This window comes from Fonsecaea pedrosoi (assembly GCF_000835455.1).
Source record: "Fonsecaea pedrosoi CBS 271.37 unplaced genomic scaffold supercont1.3, whole genome shotgun sequence".
NCBI classification, from domain to species: Eukaryota; Fungi; Ascomycota; class Eurotiomycetes; order Chaetothyriales; family Herpotrichiellaceae; genus Fonsecaea; species Fonsecaea pedrosoi.
In genome coordinates, this window is record NW_013550613.1 from 3,215,455 (window position 1) to 3,232,383 (window position 16,929).

The 16,929-nt window shown below is 53.0% G+C and overlaps 7 protein-coding genes across 7 annotated transcripts; 4 read left to right on the forward strand and 3 right to left on the reverse strand.

The window, feature by feature from the left end:
• Positions 1-4: 4 nt before the first annotated feature.
• On the reverse strand, positions 5-1,090 carry Z517_05094 (uncharacterized protein; the record flags this gene model as incomplete). Its single annotated transcript, XM_013430421.1, has 1 exon — positions 5-1,090. One exon carries the CDS (start codon positions 1,088-1,090, stop codon positions 5-7), a length of 1,086 nt encoding a protein of 361 aa, XP_013285875.1.
• Positions 1,091-2,285: 1,195 nt separating this feature from the next.
• On the forward strand, positions 2,286-5,967 carry Z517_05095 (uncharacterized protein; the record flags this gene model as incomplete). Its single annotated transcript, XM_013430422.1, has 7 exons — positions 2,286-2,685; positions 2,734-3,178; positions 3,226-3,914; positions 3,969-4,626; positions 4,677-4,799; positions 4,846-5,569; positions 5,632-5,967. 7 exons carry the CDS (start codon positions 2,286-2,288, stop codon positions 5,965-5,967), a joined length of 3,375 nt encoding a protein of 1,124 aa, XP_013285876.1.
• Positions 5,968-6,237: 270 nt separating this feature from the next.
• On the forward strand, positions 6,238-6,716 carry Z517_05096 (uncharacterized protein; the record flags this gene model as incomplete). Its single annotated transcript, XM_013430423.1, has 2 exons — positions 6,238-6,421; positions 6,481-6,716. 2 exons carry the CDS (start codon positions 6,238-6,240, stop codon positions 6,714-6,716), a joined length of 420 nt encoding a protein of 139 aa, XP_013285877.1.
• Positions 6,717-7,086: 370 nt separating this feature from the next.
• On the forward strand, positions 7,087-7,851 carry Z517_05097 (uncharacterized protein; the record flags this gene model as incomplete). The annotated part of the gene is made up of 1 exon (XM_013430424.1): positions 7,087-7,851. One exon carries the CDS (start codon positions 7,087-7,089, stop codon positions 7,849-7,851), a length of 765 nt encoding a protein of 254 aa, XP_013285878.1.
• Positions 7,852-7,914: 63 nt separating this feature from the next.
• Z517_05098 (uncharacterized protein) lies at positions 7,915-9,195 on the reverse strand (the record flags this gene model as incomplete). The annotated part of the gene is made up of 1 exon (XM_013430425.1): positions 7,915-9,195. One exon carries the CDS (start codon positions 9,193-9,195, stop codon positions 7,915-7,917), a length of 1,281 nt encoding a protein of 426 aa, XP_013285879.1.
• Positions 9,196-10,604: 1,409 nt separating this feature from the next.
• On the reverse strand, positions 10,605-12,254 carry Z517_05099 (uncharacterized protein; the record flags this gene model as incomplete). Its single annotated transcript, XM_013430426.1, has 3 exons — positions 10,605-11,106; positions 11,179-11,647; positions 11,702-12,254. The coding sequence occupies 3 exons, from the start codon at positions 12,252-12,254 to the stop codon at positions 10,605-10,607; spliced, it is 1,524 nt and encodes a 507-aa protein (XP_013285880.1).
• Positions 12,255-15,854: 3,600 nt separating this feature from the next.
• Z517_05100 (uncharacterized protein) lies at positions 15,855-16,923 on the forward strand (the record flags this gene model as incomplete). The annotated part of the gene is made up of 2 exons (XM_013430427.1): positions 15,855-16,115; positions 16,168-16,923. 2 exons carry the CDS (start codon positions 15,855-15,857, stop codon positions 16,921-16,923), a joined length of 1,017 nt encoding a protein of 338 aa, XP_013285881.1.
• Positions 16,924-16,929: the final 6 nt, after the last annotated feature.

Genomic DNA, 16,929 nt, shown 5'->3' on the forward strand with positions numbered 1-16,929 from the left:
TTATCTACAACAACCTGTTCAACGCCAATTTCAAGCTGTCTTCCAAGAGCCCACTACCTCCACAGACATTGCTTGTCCCTTTGGCGAACATGCGCCTTATCTCGTCGTTCCGCATATCATTTTCTTCGTCATTTACAGCTCGACTATCGAGCAGCACATAGGCAGGTTCGTGATCCGATCCTCCAATGTGCTCGGCATTGTCGCTGGTATCGGGAATGTTTGCAGACAGAGAATGAACCAGCTTCTTTGTCTCCCTCCTCGGACTCTGAAGGCCACCAGGAGTAATAAGCAGGAGCTCTGGGTCATCACCCGAGGATGGATTCAACGGTGTCCATGTCTTCCTTGTATCGGAAGAGGCCAATGCAGCGTCCAGCGCCTGGCTATTGAGAACCATTCCAGGCGAGCGCAAGAACAGTGCTTGATCGTACTCCCATCGACCCCACTGCAATTCCCCAAGTAGTTGTGATCGAACGTCCCATGCGTCGTATATCCTTACGGGGTGGTAGATGAGGCTGTACAGTTCCTGAACGTCGCGCATGAAGCTCAAAGTTGATGTATAGAGGGGTGAGGATTCGGTCTCCCAGGTGGATGGATAGAGGAGTATGATGGATGGTTCTTTGGACAGCCGTGAAGATGACCGTTCCTGTTTCGCAAAAAGGAGTGCCGAGCACAAGTGGTGTGGCTCGAGGAGGGCAAACATGTATGCAAGACGCTGGAGTGGTGTTTCATCTCTTGAAGCCGACTTGAACAGCTCCGGAGAGGAATCCAACGTTGCTTCATTCGGGTCCTGGTTGATTACTGGCACCTGAACAGTGTCCGAGTTCTGATCAGCCCCGACGATAACGACAGATTGCAAGCCATCTTCGGGGCTTTCCAACACTCTCGGAACGCTATCGTTTTCTTCATGTCGAAACTGTGGAGGCAGAGTTGGCACAGGTCTTCGTTCGGGTGGTCGTCGAATGGCTTCTTGTATGGAGCGCACAGATTGTTGTTGTAATACATATCCCGATAGAAACAGGAGGAATGTGAACGTGCAGACAACCCCGCTAGAGATGATGACCGAGACGGTCGAGGATGTTAGGAGGACCATTGCCCTGCAGGGCTCCAATTGACCCAAGAAACAAGTATGTTCATGCAGCTGATTGGAACCGTGATGGTGGTACGAAGACGATTCTTGGTCGGGGCCTAATTTAATATATGTTTGTGAGTACTGGCTTTGACCTCTTCTTCTGAGATGGCTTCGAATGAGTCCGGTCATAAGTAAGAGAGTCATCGTCCAGCCGGTTACGCAGGCAATGTTTACAGCCTCGTCGCGAGGAGCAACTGATTTCTTGGCAAACCAATGGTGGAGCTCACGAGGCTGACAGTGGCGACGCCGCTTTTAGGTTCAGTCAACTGGGTCAACTGGTTTGCGGCTCTGCGCATTGTGAGCCACACTCACTCACCTTCTCCCGCAACTGTTCAATTGTGCTCCTCGACCCTTGCGTTTACCTTCGCAGTTACATCGCTGGTTCCATGTGCTCAGCTTGCTCGCGTACATTCTCAAGGCCTCCCTTCCTCTAGTTAGGGCCCCCAGGTCTAAACTTGTCGATCGGCAGATCTGGCCCGTTCCGCACTCTCCCCTCGTCGATTGAATGTCTAGTTTCTCCCCAGCCCGTCCTTCGCTGGAAACAAAAGTACGAGGTACAAGCACTGCGGTCAACCTTGCAGGCACTTGCCTACCACAAGAAGATGGCAATGGTACAGCCGCACCTGCATGCAGCGTTTCCCCGGGCTCCTATGACATGCTGCTGTGTGGGTGACATGAATGCGCCCTGCCTCAGAAATATCCCTGCAAATAGACCCTGGTATGCCCCAACATTCGCACGGCACACTGAAGCGAGCAGGGTTCAGACCTGCACATGCCTAGACTGCTGAGGCTTTACGTCCATCTCGCTACGACTAGTGTGTCTGCATGTCTGGGTCGACTGCCTTCCGGTCGCCTTTTCCTGAGCAATGAGAGGTCAGCCTCATTCAGAGGACGGCTGGACTCGGCCGTGGCTGCAACTAGCCGACCACGGTGCATGGCACTATTGGTTGAAAATGTAATGGTATCCTTCAGCCCGTATTCAGAGTGAGGCTGAAGCCTGACTTTGTAATAGCCCCCCCTCCCTCCCTCCCTTCCCCTCGCCTTGTGAACAAGGGTATATCTTTCTGTATCCCTCATTCTCAGAGACCTTCCTCCTCTCTAGCAAGTCCTTGAGGTCAAGCCTGGAAACCAGACTCGACTCTTCATTGCGTTGACCATGGCTAACGGCGATGCTTGTGCCGACTGTGAGCGGCCTAATGTCCGTGTCTGGCTCTGTTCAGCCTGCTCGGGCATCTCGTTCTGTGACGACTGCTGGCCAAAACAGGCTGCCCACAAGGCTAAAACCACGAATCTCGGTAACCGCGCGCATACGAAAGAAGATAGGGCCACGATATTGATGATACGCTCAATTCTGGAACCACCAATGGATCCTCAAGAGATTAGGACCCTACACGACAAAGATCAAGACTCAAGATGGTTCGGCGTCGTCAAATCTTCGGACGGTAGGAAATCAGAGTTTTATGACTTTGGCCGATACGGTCAAATGATGCTGGACAGTCGGCCACTCGGCGGGGCGGCCAGATACCCTAAACTTGTCTCCTTCATCGGGGACACCTGTAGGTCATCTCAATATACGCTATCGAGAGCTCTCTGACGTTGGCAAGACGCTGGCAAAAGCACAATTGTGAAAGCCCTGGTATCTCATGGCGGCTTGGTATCTACCGAAGCCGACCGCACTTCCTTCCACACCCCAGTGCCGGGCTCCAGAGCCAATGAAGGGACTGCCACGTCGGAAGGCGTGCACTTGTACGCAGATCCGGAGCATCTCGAGGTCGCAATGCCGATCCTCTACGCTGACTGTGAGGGACTAAACGCGGGTGAAAAGGTACCTTTTGCCGTGGAAGACTCCTCACATTCCAAAAGGGCAACAAAAGAGTCAGGAGGGCAAAGGAAAGTGAGAAAGAAAATGCCTGCGAGGTCTGTCCCCATTGAATGGACAAAGGCAAACGATCCAGTCAAGGGCACTCGAGAATATGCTGTCACCAATCTTTACCCCAGGTTTCTCTATACCTTTTCTGATGCTATTGTTTTCGTCCAGAGAAATCCAAAGTAAGTATGTTCTCCGCCGAGGGGACTGCCTACTGACGGGCGGCAAGCCAACTTCACATCACTTACAAGTACCTTGTCGACTGGGCAAAGCGCAGCGTCGAAAAATCCCTGAATCAACCCATCCTACCCAGCGCGATAGTCGTGCTTAACGCTGTTGAGGTTGCTGGTAAGGACGAGAGATGGACGATCGAGGACGCGACGAAGAGCTTCTTCCGAGATGTTGAAGGCATCACGACCACCGAACATGACCTGAGAGAGCTCGCGAGGAACTTCGCTCCCGAAGGGGATTACCGCAGCTTGTCTGCGCGCGAGTTGCTTGAATGCTACTATCGATCTGTTCGCGTGATTCGCATTCCCGCGAAGAGCTCCGAGACGTACAACTTGATCAACAACCAGATCTTGCAGCTCCGAGAGGAAATCGTCAGCGTCTGTCAGACCGCTCACTACGAGAAAAGCATCAAACGCCGGCTGGCCAACGCCGATGACTTGCAGCAATACCTACAGGCGGGTTTCGAGCACTTTGCCAATGACATTGAACGACCATTTGACTTCAGAATGGTTTCTACTCGTAATAAACTCATTGCCCACGACTTCGGCGATCACATTTTGACGTTGGCAAGAACGATACACGAGAGTACTCGTCACGAGCTTCTCCAACCGAAAATGCTCCTCGGTGGCTTATGTTCGCTGATAGCATCGTGCATTCTGTTGGACTACGTCCGGAATAACTTGCAGGGTAAGTAAGTGCTGCTGTTCGGCGTGGCGAAATGTCTCAATAACAGCTTCGCAGGGCCTGTGCTTGATTACTTCCCGAAAGACTACGCTCCTTTCTGCCGGACAGCCTTGCATATGTTTTGCAACGATATAATGCCTTGTGAATATACAAGTAAGAGAATTCCGCACTGCTGCAATGTCAAGTCCGCCCACGACAAGGGCCACCAGAACGAGAAGGGTAAGAGAGAAATCGGACCATACAAATCTTCTCTTATGGCTTCTTCATACGAAAAGGTCTGGCTGAAGAAGATCGAAGACAATCTGAAGGCGTTGAACAGCACCTTTATACAAGAGCTTCGTTCAAGGTATCCGCTACACAAACAATCGCGAACAGATTTGTCTGGCAACCATGAAGGTCATATCTCGACAGACATGAAATTGGTGTCCAAATTACATGACGAGAAGCTCGCCGAGTTCTTCTCGTCTCAGATCAAGTCTTCCCGGGACTTCATCAGTTGTGTGAGCTGCTTTCGATGTCTGATGGCTACGCCTGAACATGCGTTGGAGTGTGGCCACATCCTCTGTGACTCTTGCATTCGAGAACACGGAGAGGAACAAGATGATCTTATCACTCTAGTCGGAAGCTGTCCTCTACATGGCGGAAAGAGATCCATGAACTGGGAAATCGCCAAAAAGCCCGAGTTCGCTGGCCTGAGGATTCTGTGCTTGGACGGGTAAGTGAAATTCCCGAGACTCTTGTCAGAGGCTGATGTTGGGGACCAAGGGGTGGAATCCGTGGCATCGTGGAACTTGAGATTCTGGCTGCCATTGAGAATTGTATCAACAACTACCACTCAACGCCAGGGATTCAAATTCAGCAACTGTTCGATCTGATTGTGGGAACGAGGTGAGTGAGCCGGCGCCCATTCGGGTACGAATTCTGACGCGCCTAGCACCGGTGGTATTGTCGCTCTCGGCCTCGTCGCCGCCCAATGGTCTGTTTCTGAATGCACGCGCAGATTCAGGTCTCTTTGCAAAACAGCATTCTCCGAGCGGGAATTCGCAGACACGATCTTTGAGAAACTGGCGACCTTGAACCACGGAAGCAAATACAGGACGACCCCATTGCACAGAGTTTTGCAAGAGTCCTTCGGTGACGACCTTCTCTTCGGGGGCAAGAGTAATGCTGCGAGATACTCCACGAAGGTGGCTGTGGTATCTACGTCGGGCACCGGGAACCGAGCCTTGATCATGGCCAACTACAACCGACAGCAAACTTCTGATCCTGGATACACTTTGGAGACGGCTCGGACCCCGAGTGAAGCGTTTCATGTCTGGGAAGCTGCCGCGGCTACCTCAGCAGCTCCGTCCTACTTCAAACCTTTTGTGAGGCGAGGAAGGACATACCTTGATGGGGCCATCAATCACAACAACCCCGTGATTGTCGCAAAAAGAGAGCGACGGTTGCTATGGCCAGATGTCGAATCGCGCCACCCGGATATCTTTCTCTCCCTTGGTACGGGTCAAAATGCCGCTGAGATGAGCCGAAGATTAGAAAAGTTGTCTGGCCATTCGAGAGAGGACCATTTGAGGAGAAAGCAGCAGACTGAAGGACCGCGGGATTCTCGAAAGCGCTATCGGGCCATGAAAGGCATCAAAAACTACTTCAGCGTTCTTGTAAGTGGCATTTCACCATTCTTCTTCGGCGATGAATACCTCTTCTGACCTTGATTCTCTAGGTTGATAAGATCGACAATATCCTCGACACCGAATGGTCCTGGCACGAGTTCTACCGCGACACGGTGGGCGAGCAGTGGGCAACAGAATTCGCGTCCCATTATTTCCGCATCAACCCTGACCTCAGACAAAAGCCACCGCCGCTAGATGCAAAGCATGACGTGGATCACCTTCGAGGGATGGTAAACAAGCTGCTCAGACAGCCTCCGTTGTCCCGCGAGGTTATTGAAATTGCAAACTCTCTCGTTGCCAGCACCTTTTACTTCAAGAAAGACGAGTCTCATGTCTTTGGCGACAAGCAAAATCGCGCTTTTGTTTGCACAGGTGAGTGTCAATGAGGCGGGAAGGATGTAGCTAACAAGTTCCAAAGGTCATATTCGCTGCAAGCTCGCTCACCAGGACCAGAGCATCAAAACTCTGGCTGAATTTCTGCAAAACCACATCATCGGGAACTTTGTTCCCAGCTTTATTGCGAAGAGGCGTTTAACCTCGTCGGAAGAATTCACGGTACGCAGTTGCTTTCTCCGGCTTGGAGGGTCTATCTTCCGCAATGACGGGAAGCTGATAATGTACAGATCTTCGACCTCGACAAAAAGTTCCTTGACGACATGTACACTCGCAAAGTGTTTAAAGGGACTTACCATGCGGAGATCGAGCTCCGAGACCGTGAAGAATCGGTATACATCCTTCTCCGGCTGAGACAACCCAACTCGAAGCCAAACAAAGTCCACACATGTGATTATCCGATCAGCGGCTTCCCTCGCAAGTTCATTGTGGAGAATGAGAGAAATGGTAAGCAATACCCTCGCAATCTTTGCTCTCGATTCCGGGTTGGACTGACAGACCTCCAGCGTCGAGACTTCAGAAGCGAGTGCAGGAGCTGGCAAGACGTCGTGAAGCTGCGAGCGAGGCGGCCGCTTCTTTGCCACTGTCACCAACCATCCAACCCGTTGCCTCGAGATCGTCATACAACATTACTCGCGTGTCGACTACAGAGAGCCTGACGGATTCGGATACGGAGCAGGACGACGGACTCTTGTCAGAGCAAGTGTTGAAAGAGTATGAGGCGTGGTCTATACGAGACTGATTTGTCTGCTTGGTGGGGATTTTGGGTAACGAGATGATAGCAAAAGGCGTAATTGACGGCAGATCAGAGGGCAATGTAGAAAAACTTAATTCTCAACGATACCTGTTGGTTTCTCCGTTTTCCTCGTCTCTATCTATACCTGAAAGCGCATCCTCTTCCAGACAGCCAGAGTCGTGCAGAGTGCATCGCTGAGGGGCACAGCGCGGCATCACGCTAATCCAAAAGCGGATTACTGGCCCGGGGACGTTGATGCGGCTTTGCAAATCCCCGAACTTTTTTGGCTGTATCTACTTGTAGCCACACGACTCTTCCACGAGGTCTGGTTTGTCTGGCAAGCGATAGACTCTTCTCTCACTCCTAGACGGCTACCATGACGCACCGTGCCGATGCCTCCAACACGCTCGATAACCGCGGCTACAGCGGTCCTCTGGTGCGCGGCCAGAATCCTGCCCTCCTCCTAGAAACGGCCATGCGCGACCGCATCACCGATTCGCTCTACTGGAAAGAACAATGTTTCGGACTCAACGCCGCGACTCTGTGCGACCGAGCCGTCGAACTCTCCTACATCGGCGGCACCTATGGGGTAGCCATGAAACCTACGCCTTTCATCTGCCTCGCATTCAAGCTCCTGACCCTCGTGCCCGACCGGGAGATCGTGCTCGAATATCTGCAAAACGGAGGCGAGGAGTGGAAGTACCTGAGGGCGCTGGCGGCGTTCTACGTCCGGTTGACCTTTGAGCCGGCCGACGTGTACAAAACCCTGGAGCCGTATCTGGAGGACTCGAGAAAACTGAGGCAGCGGAGGAAGGAGTCTTATGTGTTGATCCACATGGACGAGTTTGTGGACAATCTGCTCACAAAGGACCGAGTCTGCGGGACGAGTCTGTGGAAGTTGCCGGCCAGGCAGTTGTTGGAGGATCTGGAGCAGTTGGACGAGAGGGTGAGTCCGCTGCAGGCGGAGCTGGATGCTATGGAGGAAGAAGAGGAGGAGGAAAATGGCGAGAGACGAGATGGGGACAGCGACATGGAACGTGCTGCGGGGAATGGGACGGCGTCCGAGAATGGGCAGAGTCCCAGGTCAAGAAGCAGGAGTCGAAGCAGGAGCAGCAGTCGGGGTCGTTCGATCAGTGATTGAAGCAACAAGTACACACTACACGGGCTACACGGGCCATCAAGCCTGAGATTGCTGACTAGAACCTCAAACGACGATATACTCGTCCTCGCCCGCGGATGGCGATTCGATGCCCTCGTTGTCACCGACGCCCTGTCCTGCATCTTCCGTCCCGAAAGGCGCAATCAGCGACGCCTGGGATCTGATGAGATCGATCAGAGAGGTGCTGTCATCATGGCGTTCCCATGTTGGATGTCTGACTTGTCTCTCAGGCGCCTCTAATTCCCTCGAAAACGGTTCCTCTTGGATCGGGGCTTGACCCGCATCCTGACCGTCATCCTCGTCGATGCGCATTTCGACCAAATCCTCCTCTGGTTGGGCAAGCGGTTGAGTTTCGCCATGAGCAGTGACCTCAGGAGCTACATCTTCGTGCTCCTCAACTGCTTCATTATCCCACTGCGGTGCCTCAGCCGGTTCCGGGTTGCTCTCAGTCGCCAAGTTGGCAGCATCAGAGCCGACAGATTTATCGTCCTCGGCGTCACTGCCGCTTTCGAAGGATTGCTCGGATGCGTTGTCGTCGTGCGCAGGCGAGTCACCCTGCGGATCCCAAATTTCCTTGCCCACTTCACGACTCACGAGGTGTTGTTCCCTCCATATCTCCCGCCTCACATACCTCTTCCATTCAGGAGCATCACATGGCGCGTCGAGTAGTTGGGGCATGCTCGGGCCGCCGATGTTTGTATTTACAACATTGAGCAATGTTATGGACAAGCCGGCGCTTTGCATGTCTTTCTGGCTAAAAGGAGCATCGGATGCCGTTTGCGTCCGGGGTGTCAACGGGCTGGCATAGCCGTACACACGTACGGGCCAAATGTTCCACTGATGTTGCAGCTCCTGGACAGTTGCATCAATTACATCGTTGACCCGGTCTGTGTCTTTCGGCAGGGGAGGGTGGTCGAAATTGACGAGCAAGACGGGCTCATTGGAGTTTACGTGCACGTTTCGTGAACGCGAGACGGTAGGGTCCAGGAGCGCTTTGAGCATCGAGGCGACCGTCTTTTGGGGGATGTCCTTTGCTGTCCCCGACTGTATCTCGACGTGCGATGAGTTGCCGGTGATCAAGTTTTTAGCCACCAGGTCACCGACGCCACGGACATCGTCGTCACCATAGCCACCCCATTTTGACAGGGCGTCGCATATCTTGGCCACGAGGAGGATTCCCGCACCGGTGGTCTTTGACGTGTTTTTGTAGTCAGGCGCCGAATCCTCTTCGCTCGCGAAAATCACATCGTCAACCGTGACCCCGATGGATCCCGGTAGGTCGAGCATGCTTTCTTGAGCTTGAGCTTGCGCGTTGGGGATGGCCATTGTCTTGTCTCTTGGGTGTGCGCTTTATCGCTTGGGTGCAAAGGGGTGGATCGGTGACCCTGCCTGATTTGTAGTATAGTAATATAAAGTCGAAGTGGGTGCGTTTGCTTGTCGCTGCTGGTCAAAATATGACTGGAATAGCGAGAATTGAGAAAGGGTCCAAACCGGCCGAGACTGGGATTGTAGCAAGCGGCAGGAGCAAGAGCAAAGGTCTTTTGATTTATACCTCTGTGTATATGTGTGGTGTGGTGTGTGTCGCGGAGAACGTAGTGATCGAGAAGAAGAAGAAGAAGAACAGGACGACAAGATAAGACAAAGACCAATATCTCTCCTCCTGTACCGAGTTACTTGTGCTCTACTTGCTGCGATGTACTGTACATGTCCACCCGCAAAGAAAATATTATCACATGCTCAATTTCTCCTCTCGCTGTGATATCGACGGCACCAATCAATTGGGAGGAAAATCGCTGACGTTTTTTTCGATCGTCGCTCTTTTGTCACTTCCGTCCTTGGGACCACAGGGCCCCGTCACTACCGCCTGGAATCAAGGCTCGAGCATTTTTGCCTTGCAGATCAGATCAGATCAGAGTGCCTGATGGCATGGCGAAGTAGATGTCTGGCGATAGGGTCCGGAGGGGAGAGCCGTCCGTCCGTCCATCCACATCGCTGCGGATTTCGAAATTCGTTATTATTATGTGTATGTTTTAATTTAGGGACTTGTAGCTTGCCATCGCTGGGCTAGGTGGCGGATAATCTTTCCTCTGCGGATCGAGTATGTACTCAATGATCAAGGCGTGCACAGAAAGAAATAGGAAGAGAACCTCTGTTCGCATCGCAATGCGGATTATATATATATATGTATGTCTTTGGTTATGCTATGCTATGCCATGCTACCGGCTGAGGTGAGAGAAATTGAGGAAAAAATGATCGGTGATGAATGCCCAAAAAAAAAGCCCTCCCTTAAGTCTCTTGTCATTCCTTGGATTGACGAGTTAGTTCCAGCTTAAACTTTTTTTTTTTTTTTTAATTTGTATGTGGTTTGTTTTGTATCTTCTTTGGTGGAGGTGGAGCGGCGTCGTGAAATGGTAGAATATACCCAGTAAGCCAGTCGAGTACCTTCAGATTGGATCACGGTGGGGGAATGGTAACTAGGCACTTGGGGCGTTGTGCATTCCTGGCTGGCATTCCTTCTGGCCATTGCTATATATCTCTTCTTCATCCTTTTCTCTCCTCTTTCTTCTCCTTTTGTCATTTTGCTGGTGGTGGTGGTGGTGAGTACTCTTTTCTAATCTCCATAAACAACGCACACCTCTCCTTTGTACATAGTTTTCACTCGAAAAACCACCCCCTCGCGGTTTGCAGCGGCCGTGCCAGTCTTGTCTGTCTGTCTGTCTGTCTGGCTCGTCTGCCTAGTTCGACACCTCGACATCCCCAAACCCCTGCTGTCTGACCCACTTGTCCTTCCAGCCGGGAAACCACGGACTCTCGTCCAACGTGTGGTGCTGCCAGTCCTTCTCCACGAGACCCCGCTGGATCTGCTCGCGCTCGTACTCCTCCAGCGCGGGGACCACGACGTGCTCGACGTGCCACGTGTTCTTGTACTTCATCAGGTTCTCCTTGCCGTCCCGCAAAACCTTGAGCACCAGGCTGGGGATGTACGGCTCGTCGCGGAACTCGGTCACCGGAGTAAACAGCGCTTTGAAGTTGAACACGATCCCGCCCGACAGGGGCAGGCGGCGCAGCGTCTGCCAGTCGACCCGCAGGTGGATCCGCGATAGGTCTAGGTCCGGAGACTGGAAGTCGCGGTACTTTTCGTGCGGGTCGCCGGGCGGCATGTACAGCGGCTGGTCGACTTCGAGACCCCACGAGCCACGCTGGATGGGTCTGGGCGAGGGCATCTTGGTGAAGAATCTATGGGGGACAGGAGTTAGATGTCGCACTTTTGGTAGCTCGTTATAGTGACCAGGAGGGTGGCAGCCTTACCGATCCATGCTGAATTGCATCTTCTCCTTGTAGTCCGGAATCGGGGCGTGGATCTGGGCCAACTGCATCCCGATCTTGGTCCCGACGTTCCAGCCCAGCGCCGAGCAGATCATCCCCGCCCGGAAGTGGTAATACCCGGTCTCCGGGTTTCGCAGCGTGATGGCAAAGTCTTCGGGGACGTTGTCCAACAGGACCAGCAGAGGGTGCTTGGCCGACACGTCCTGTGTCGTGCCCAGGATCTTGTTCTCGAACGTCTTCTTGTCAGAGTGCAGGCGGAAGTACTGCGGGTAGCGAGCGCAGAGGAACTGGAGCGCCATCTCCATGAGTTCTTTGCACGCCAGTTCCGACCCAGGCAGCCACTGGAGCACAGCCTCGCCGTGTTCGGCGTAGAGCTTCTTGCGCTGGGCGATGCGTGCCACGTACGTGTTTTCCAGTTCTAACCACCAGTCGGGCTCTAGCTTGGTGAGGGCTGTGCAGCGGGCTGTTAGTTAGAAGTACAACCACTAAGGACAAAGGTACTGACACATGGTTTGATGATATGCCCATCTGAAGGGTCGGTAGGGTCGTGGGAGGGCTTTGTTGATGTCGTGTTCACGGTATGGCTTTGGAAGCGGGACGCCACTGAGGGCAGCATAGTCGGGGAAATCTCCCAGAGCCCGAATCTCTTCAATCTTGTAGCCAGTGAAGACGTATTTGTCTGCATCGGCCTTGCGAAAATCCTCGTCGAATCCCAGAACGGCTTTCATCCAGTTCTTCTCGTCGAATGTCGAGTTGAGCAGGGCCACGCGGCGGTCTTCGGGGAGCGAGGCAGCGGCTGCCGGAATGTTCTCTCTGGTCAGGGGCGGGAATGTGTTGACATACTCGGAAGCCTTGGGTGGTGAGTTGTTGGGCACCTTCTTCTCCGGCGAGAGGGAACGAGGCGGCGTGTCTGCACTGGAGATACGACGACCCCGTAACCTCAGCCTTCTGAAGACGACTTCTTTCTGACGTTGACTCAGACTCAGATAGGTAATGACACCGAGGCACACAGCGAGACCCAGGTAGAGCAGGGTTCGCTCGTCCTTGAATGACGCCATGGCTGGTGAGCTGGTAAAGGAAAATGCAAGGCCGAACGGAGGGGTGGAATATATGTACAACCGGGCTGAGTCAAAAGATCGAGCCTTGACAGACAAAGGCTGGGTGTGAAATAGTCTCAAAGTCTCGGAGAGGGTGCAAGTCACAATCACCAACAATAGCCCAAGTGGCGTAGGTCACGGGAAGCGCACAGAAGCCAAGTGCCGCTTGTCGACAATCAATGCCAGGAACAATGAAATGGCGCTGGTATAAATATCGACCGCGAATCTCGAGGATCTCCCGAACAGGACAAAATGCCAGCAAAACCAAAGATAATGGGTCAAGTCACACCACCGAGGCTAAGCAACACTCAGGATAGCGGTAAGACACGACCCAACCGTAGAACAAAGGCGTAGGAAGGTCAGGCCAAAAGGTACGAAAGATTGAGCTTGCAGCAAAGGATGTGAAATGGGAGGGGAATTAGAAATGGGGATTTGATGATGTTGTCTGCTGCAGGGAGAAGTGAGCTCAAAAGGGTGTAGAGCAAGCAGGGATCGCGACGGGCAGTGGCCAATTGGGGACTCCACTGCTCATCGGAAAGGTGTATAGAGCTATTATCAGCCCAGACATCTCAACAAGGTAGAATGGCTTGACAGGTACCGGGGGGGGGGGCCTATGCCCGGCCAGGGTGATTGCAGTGGTTCGTGGCAGGTTATCAAGCAACAAGCTCTGCCTCGATTGATGCCGGGAGCCCGAAAGTCGAATAAGACGGATCGGCAGAAGGAAGCCAGATCCAGAGGCGACTTGACTGGCCATCGAGGGATTCAGCGAGAGACGATGCTGGCACGGCTGGTCGTCGGAATGCAAAGGCCAGCGGTTGGCTGCACGGACAGCCTTGCCAAAAGAGGTTTAGCTTGATATTGATACGGCGATAAGGAAGGTGACCCACCTGCCGGGTATGATTGGTGGATGCCTGACCCCGCGATCCCCACTTTCGCCTTCCTTCGATTGTTCCTCTTTCGGGCAAATCTTTCCCGGCCTCAACCTCTGAAGCTCTCTGTGCCCTGATAGTCCTGGGAGCCGGGAGCCAGGGACAACCTCGCTGGATAAGAGAAGACAAAATGGTCGCGACAGCAGCGCTCACCGTGCGAGCCAGTTGAGGTCCAGGGTGCAACACATATCTGTCCAGGGGGGACGACAACAGCCAACCACTCTTGTATCTGATCCCCTTGTGCGACGTCGGCTTGCTTCGCCTCTAGCATCAGGCTGGTCGAGTTCTCGAAGCAATGATCGAAACGGCCATGCTGTAGCACAATGACCTGTGGAACAATCCTCCTAATAGCCGCGCGACCACCCAGATCTGTCCACACGTGGTCACAACTCCTCGGGTGCTTGCCAATTTTCTTCCGGCCTGCTGATCGTGCGAGGTCCTTCTGTTACGAGGCCACATTATGATGAGGAGAGGATCCCGAGAAGACCCAATGACATGGACAAAGGGACGCGGTTTGTTGAGACACAGACTTCGTTCCCCAGCGACGACTGCGCATCCTCGCTTGGAGCCGGCGCTCAAACTTGCTGGCTCAACCCAGGTGTAGGACAACTTTCTTCGCTTTGTACCCAGCCATCTGGTTCGGCCGTTCTTGCTGGTGGTTGCCGTCATCTTCTCCTGGAATAATCTGAATTTTAGCCTCGCAAGGCGTCTACCCGGTCTTAAAACGCAGGGCTGTCTTCAGTCTCAACTCCCGACCCAAGGGACATATCCATCGGCCTATCATGCGCGTGACGCCGAGTTGATCGACCGTGCTTCCTTGTAGACCTATCCGCCCAGAGAGTTCAACCTCCAACCCCTTTGTACCGGTCGCCACTCGTGACTTACATGGGAAGGAATTCAGGACCATCTGGATTCTGATATGAAGTGACATACGCTCTTGTTACCTTCCAGTGTGACAAGTAACCACAGTAGTCCGTCGTCACAGCGTAAATGATCGTGTGACTCGGAATACGCTGAAAAATTCCAATAGCGAGGCTCGCGTTGCATGTTCATGGTACGACGCCTCAGAAGTCGATCATAGCAACGGCAATATCAATTAGAATCTCCGATACCAGCCTGTATTCACGCACATCTTGACATGGGGACCCTCGAGGAGACTCGGAGTCTCGAAAATGGGCGAAGAACAACAAGTAAAATGCTTGCTAAACTCACTCTCATGCGGACAGCAGTCTAGATTTGCGCGTCATAGCTCTCTTGATCCAGTCCTATCTCCCTCACACCGCTGGCGCTGTTGTTCCATCGCATCGCATTGCCTGCAGTGCGTCATGTTCGGTACACGGAGCAATCTCCAAGAGCTTTTCCGTGAATAGTCGGTCGCGAAGCGCGGTTCAACAGGATCCCTATACTTTGCCGAGCAAACCGACAGTATGATCGTCGGACCTTGAAGGGAGGGAGTTTGCCCAAACATGGTGCCTTGAAACGCAACTCTGCAAGCGGCAAGGAAGTTTTTGCTTAGTGCGGATATTGGATGGCATTTATCACAGTGAAAGTCTTGGTGCAACGACGCTTGTGCGTTTGACAGTGCCACTGAGCATTCAAAGCTGGACGGAGCACCTGGCGCTTCAACAGAGATGAGAAGGCGGCGAAACATGCAGGCTGGAAAAGTTTGGCGATTCAAAGCTGGCAAGTGCTGTCCTCGACATGTTGACGCCTCGTCGGCTCAATTTCACGGCAGCAGGGATGGGCAAGCAGAAGAAGCTGGTTCGCCTATCCACGGTAAACCACAGTCGGACGGCGCGACAGCTGATGACAGTGTAATAGCTCGATATGGGCGGTAACTGAGGCTGCAAAAGATTCTGTTAGACTGAAAAGAGAATTGTCGTACAGGACAGGCGTCGCGTCCAAAGCCTGTGTGGTACACTCTTGTTGTGATGAAGGGGGCAGAGAGTCCAAAGCGAATCATGCAGTGCAATTTTATGCCGGGAAGATGTGTAATTCATCCCCTCTTCCACAATCACACCGTAAGAACCGTCATTAAGCGAGGTGGTTGATTGAGGCCAAGCTTGAGTCGAGGCATGCTGTAAGTGAGTGCCGAGTCGCCAGGGAAGGGGCCTTCAGCCCTGATGCTCAATTCAGACGATGAGGCAGCAATCAACGCACCTGATTAGGTCCCAGAGCCCGCACTGACGCGCTGGATTGGGACCATATCTCGTCTACATCGCCTCGACCGAAATAGTTGTCGATAGACGGTCCTCCGGTAACAGAAATTCGCTCCATTCCCTCTGCATAAGCAGATTTTGCAGAAGAGGCGACGCGATCGTTAGGCCCTGTAGTGTCGGCCGTGGCGTCCATGTAATTCCGCGGCGCAGCCTCAAAGAATGGGTGCGTGTGTTTGACAAGCAGAAGATGAAGTGGGTCGAAGCCTGATGAAGGAGAAGGAAGAAGTGCAGTTTTCCACGAAATGATTCACCGTAAGCGGCTTTTCCAACTCCATGCGCACTTTTCATTTGCTGCCACCAAGTCTTTCCTCACTTCAACGTCCTCCAGCATGCTCCAATACCACGTAGAGCCGGTAAGATGAGGGCAATGGCGGCAATCCCATACCCTCAACCCCAAAACACAGACCTCCACCATGGGCGCATTCGTCCCTCGCCGAATGTACCCGCACCTTGGGTCGATACCTAGATCCTACTACCTGGGCCACCATGCGGCCGGCTTGTCGAAGATGAAATCCATGATCTCGCAGATCGATCTTGTCATTGAGTGCCGAGACTACCGTACACCTCTTGTATCTCGTAACCCGCTGTTCGAGGCCAACCTCGGCGAACGGCCACGACTGATAGTTTACACCAAGCAAGATCTGGGGAGTAATTTCACAAACGAGGACAAGCAGGTATGCGCTGCCCCAGGGACAATCTTGTGCGTGGTCCTCTGACATTCACCAGAGGGAAAAGATAATCAAGAAATGGGATGCTCCATCCACCTCGTTCTTTGCCGATGTTAAATCCCGCGTTGCCATCAACCGAGTCCTCGAGTTTGCTCGGGCGCATGCCAATGCCTCGACCTCCCTCTTCGGCACCCGTCTTATGGTTGTGGGCATGCCCAATGTCGGCAAGTCATCTCTCCTCAATGCGTTGCGAAATGTCAGCTTGGGCAAAAAGAAGGCTGCAAGAACCGGAGACCAACCCGGAGTGACTAGGAAAATTGGCAGCGACGTCAAAATAATAGACGCAGAAGATGGTCGAGAAGCGGTATATGTGCTAGACACTCCAGGTGTCTTCGTCCCCTACGTCCCTGACGCCGAGAGTATGCTGAAGCTCGCTCTTTGCGGAAATGTCAAAGACACCATTATCCCACCAACGACCATCGCCGATTACCTTTTGTACCACCTCAACCTTCAAGATCCAACTTTGTACAATATGTTTTCCGAACCGACAAACGATATTTTTGCTGTGCTGGAGGGACTTGCGCGGAAACAGGGTCGCCTGAAGAAGGGAGGGATGCCGGACTTTGAGTCTTCAGCTCTTCAGTTTGTGCAGAAATGGAGAAGTGGGCACATGGGCAAATTCGTGTTGGACGACGTGACCGAAGACGCATTGGCTGCGAGGACTCGGGAACTGGAGTTCTTGGGAGGCAGCATGAATCAAGCCCGTAAAGCCGCGAAGCAACAGAAGAAGGACGCCTATCTGGAAGCAGACTGAACCATG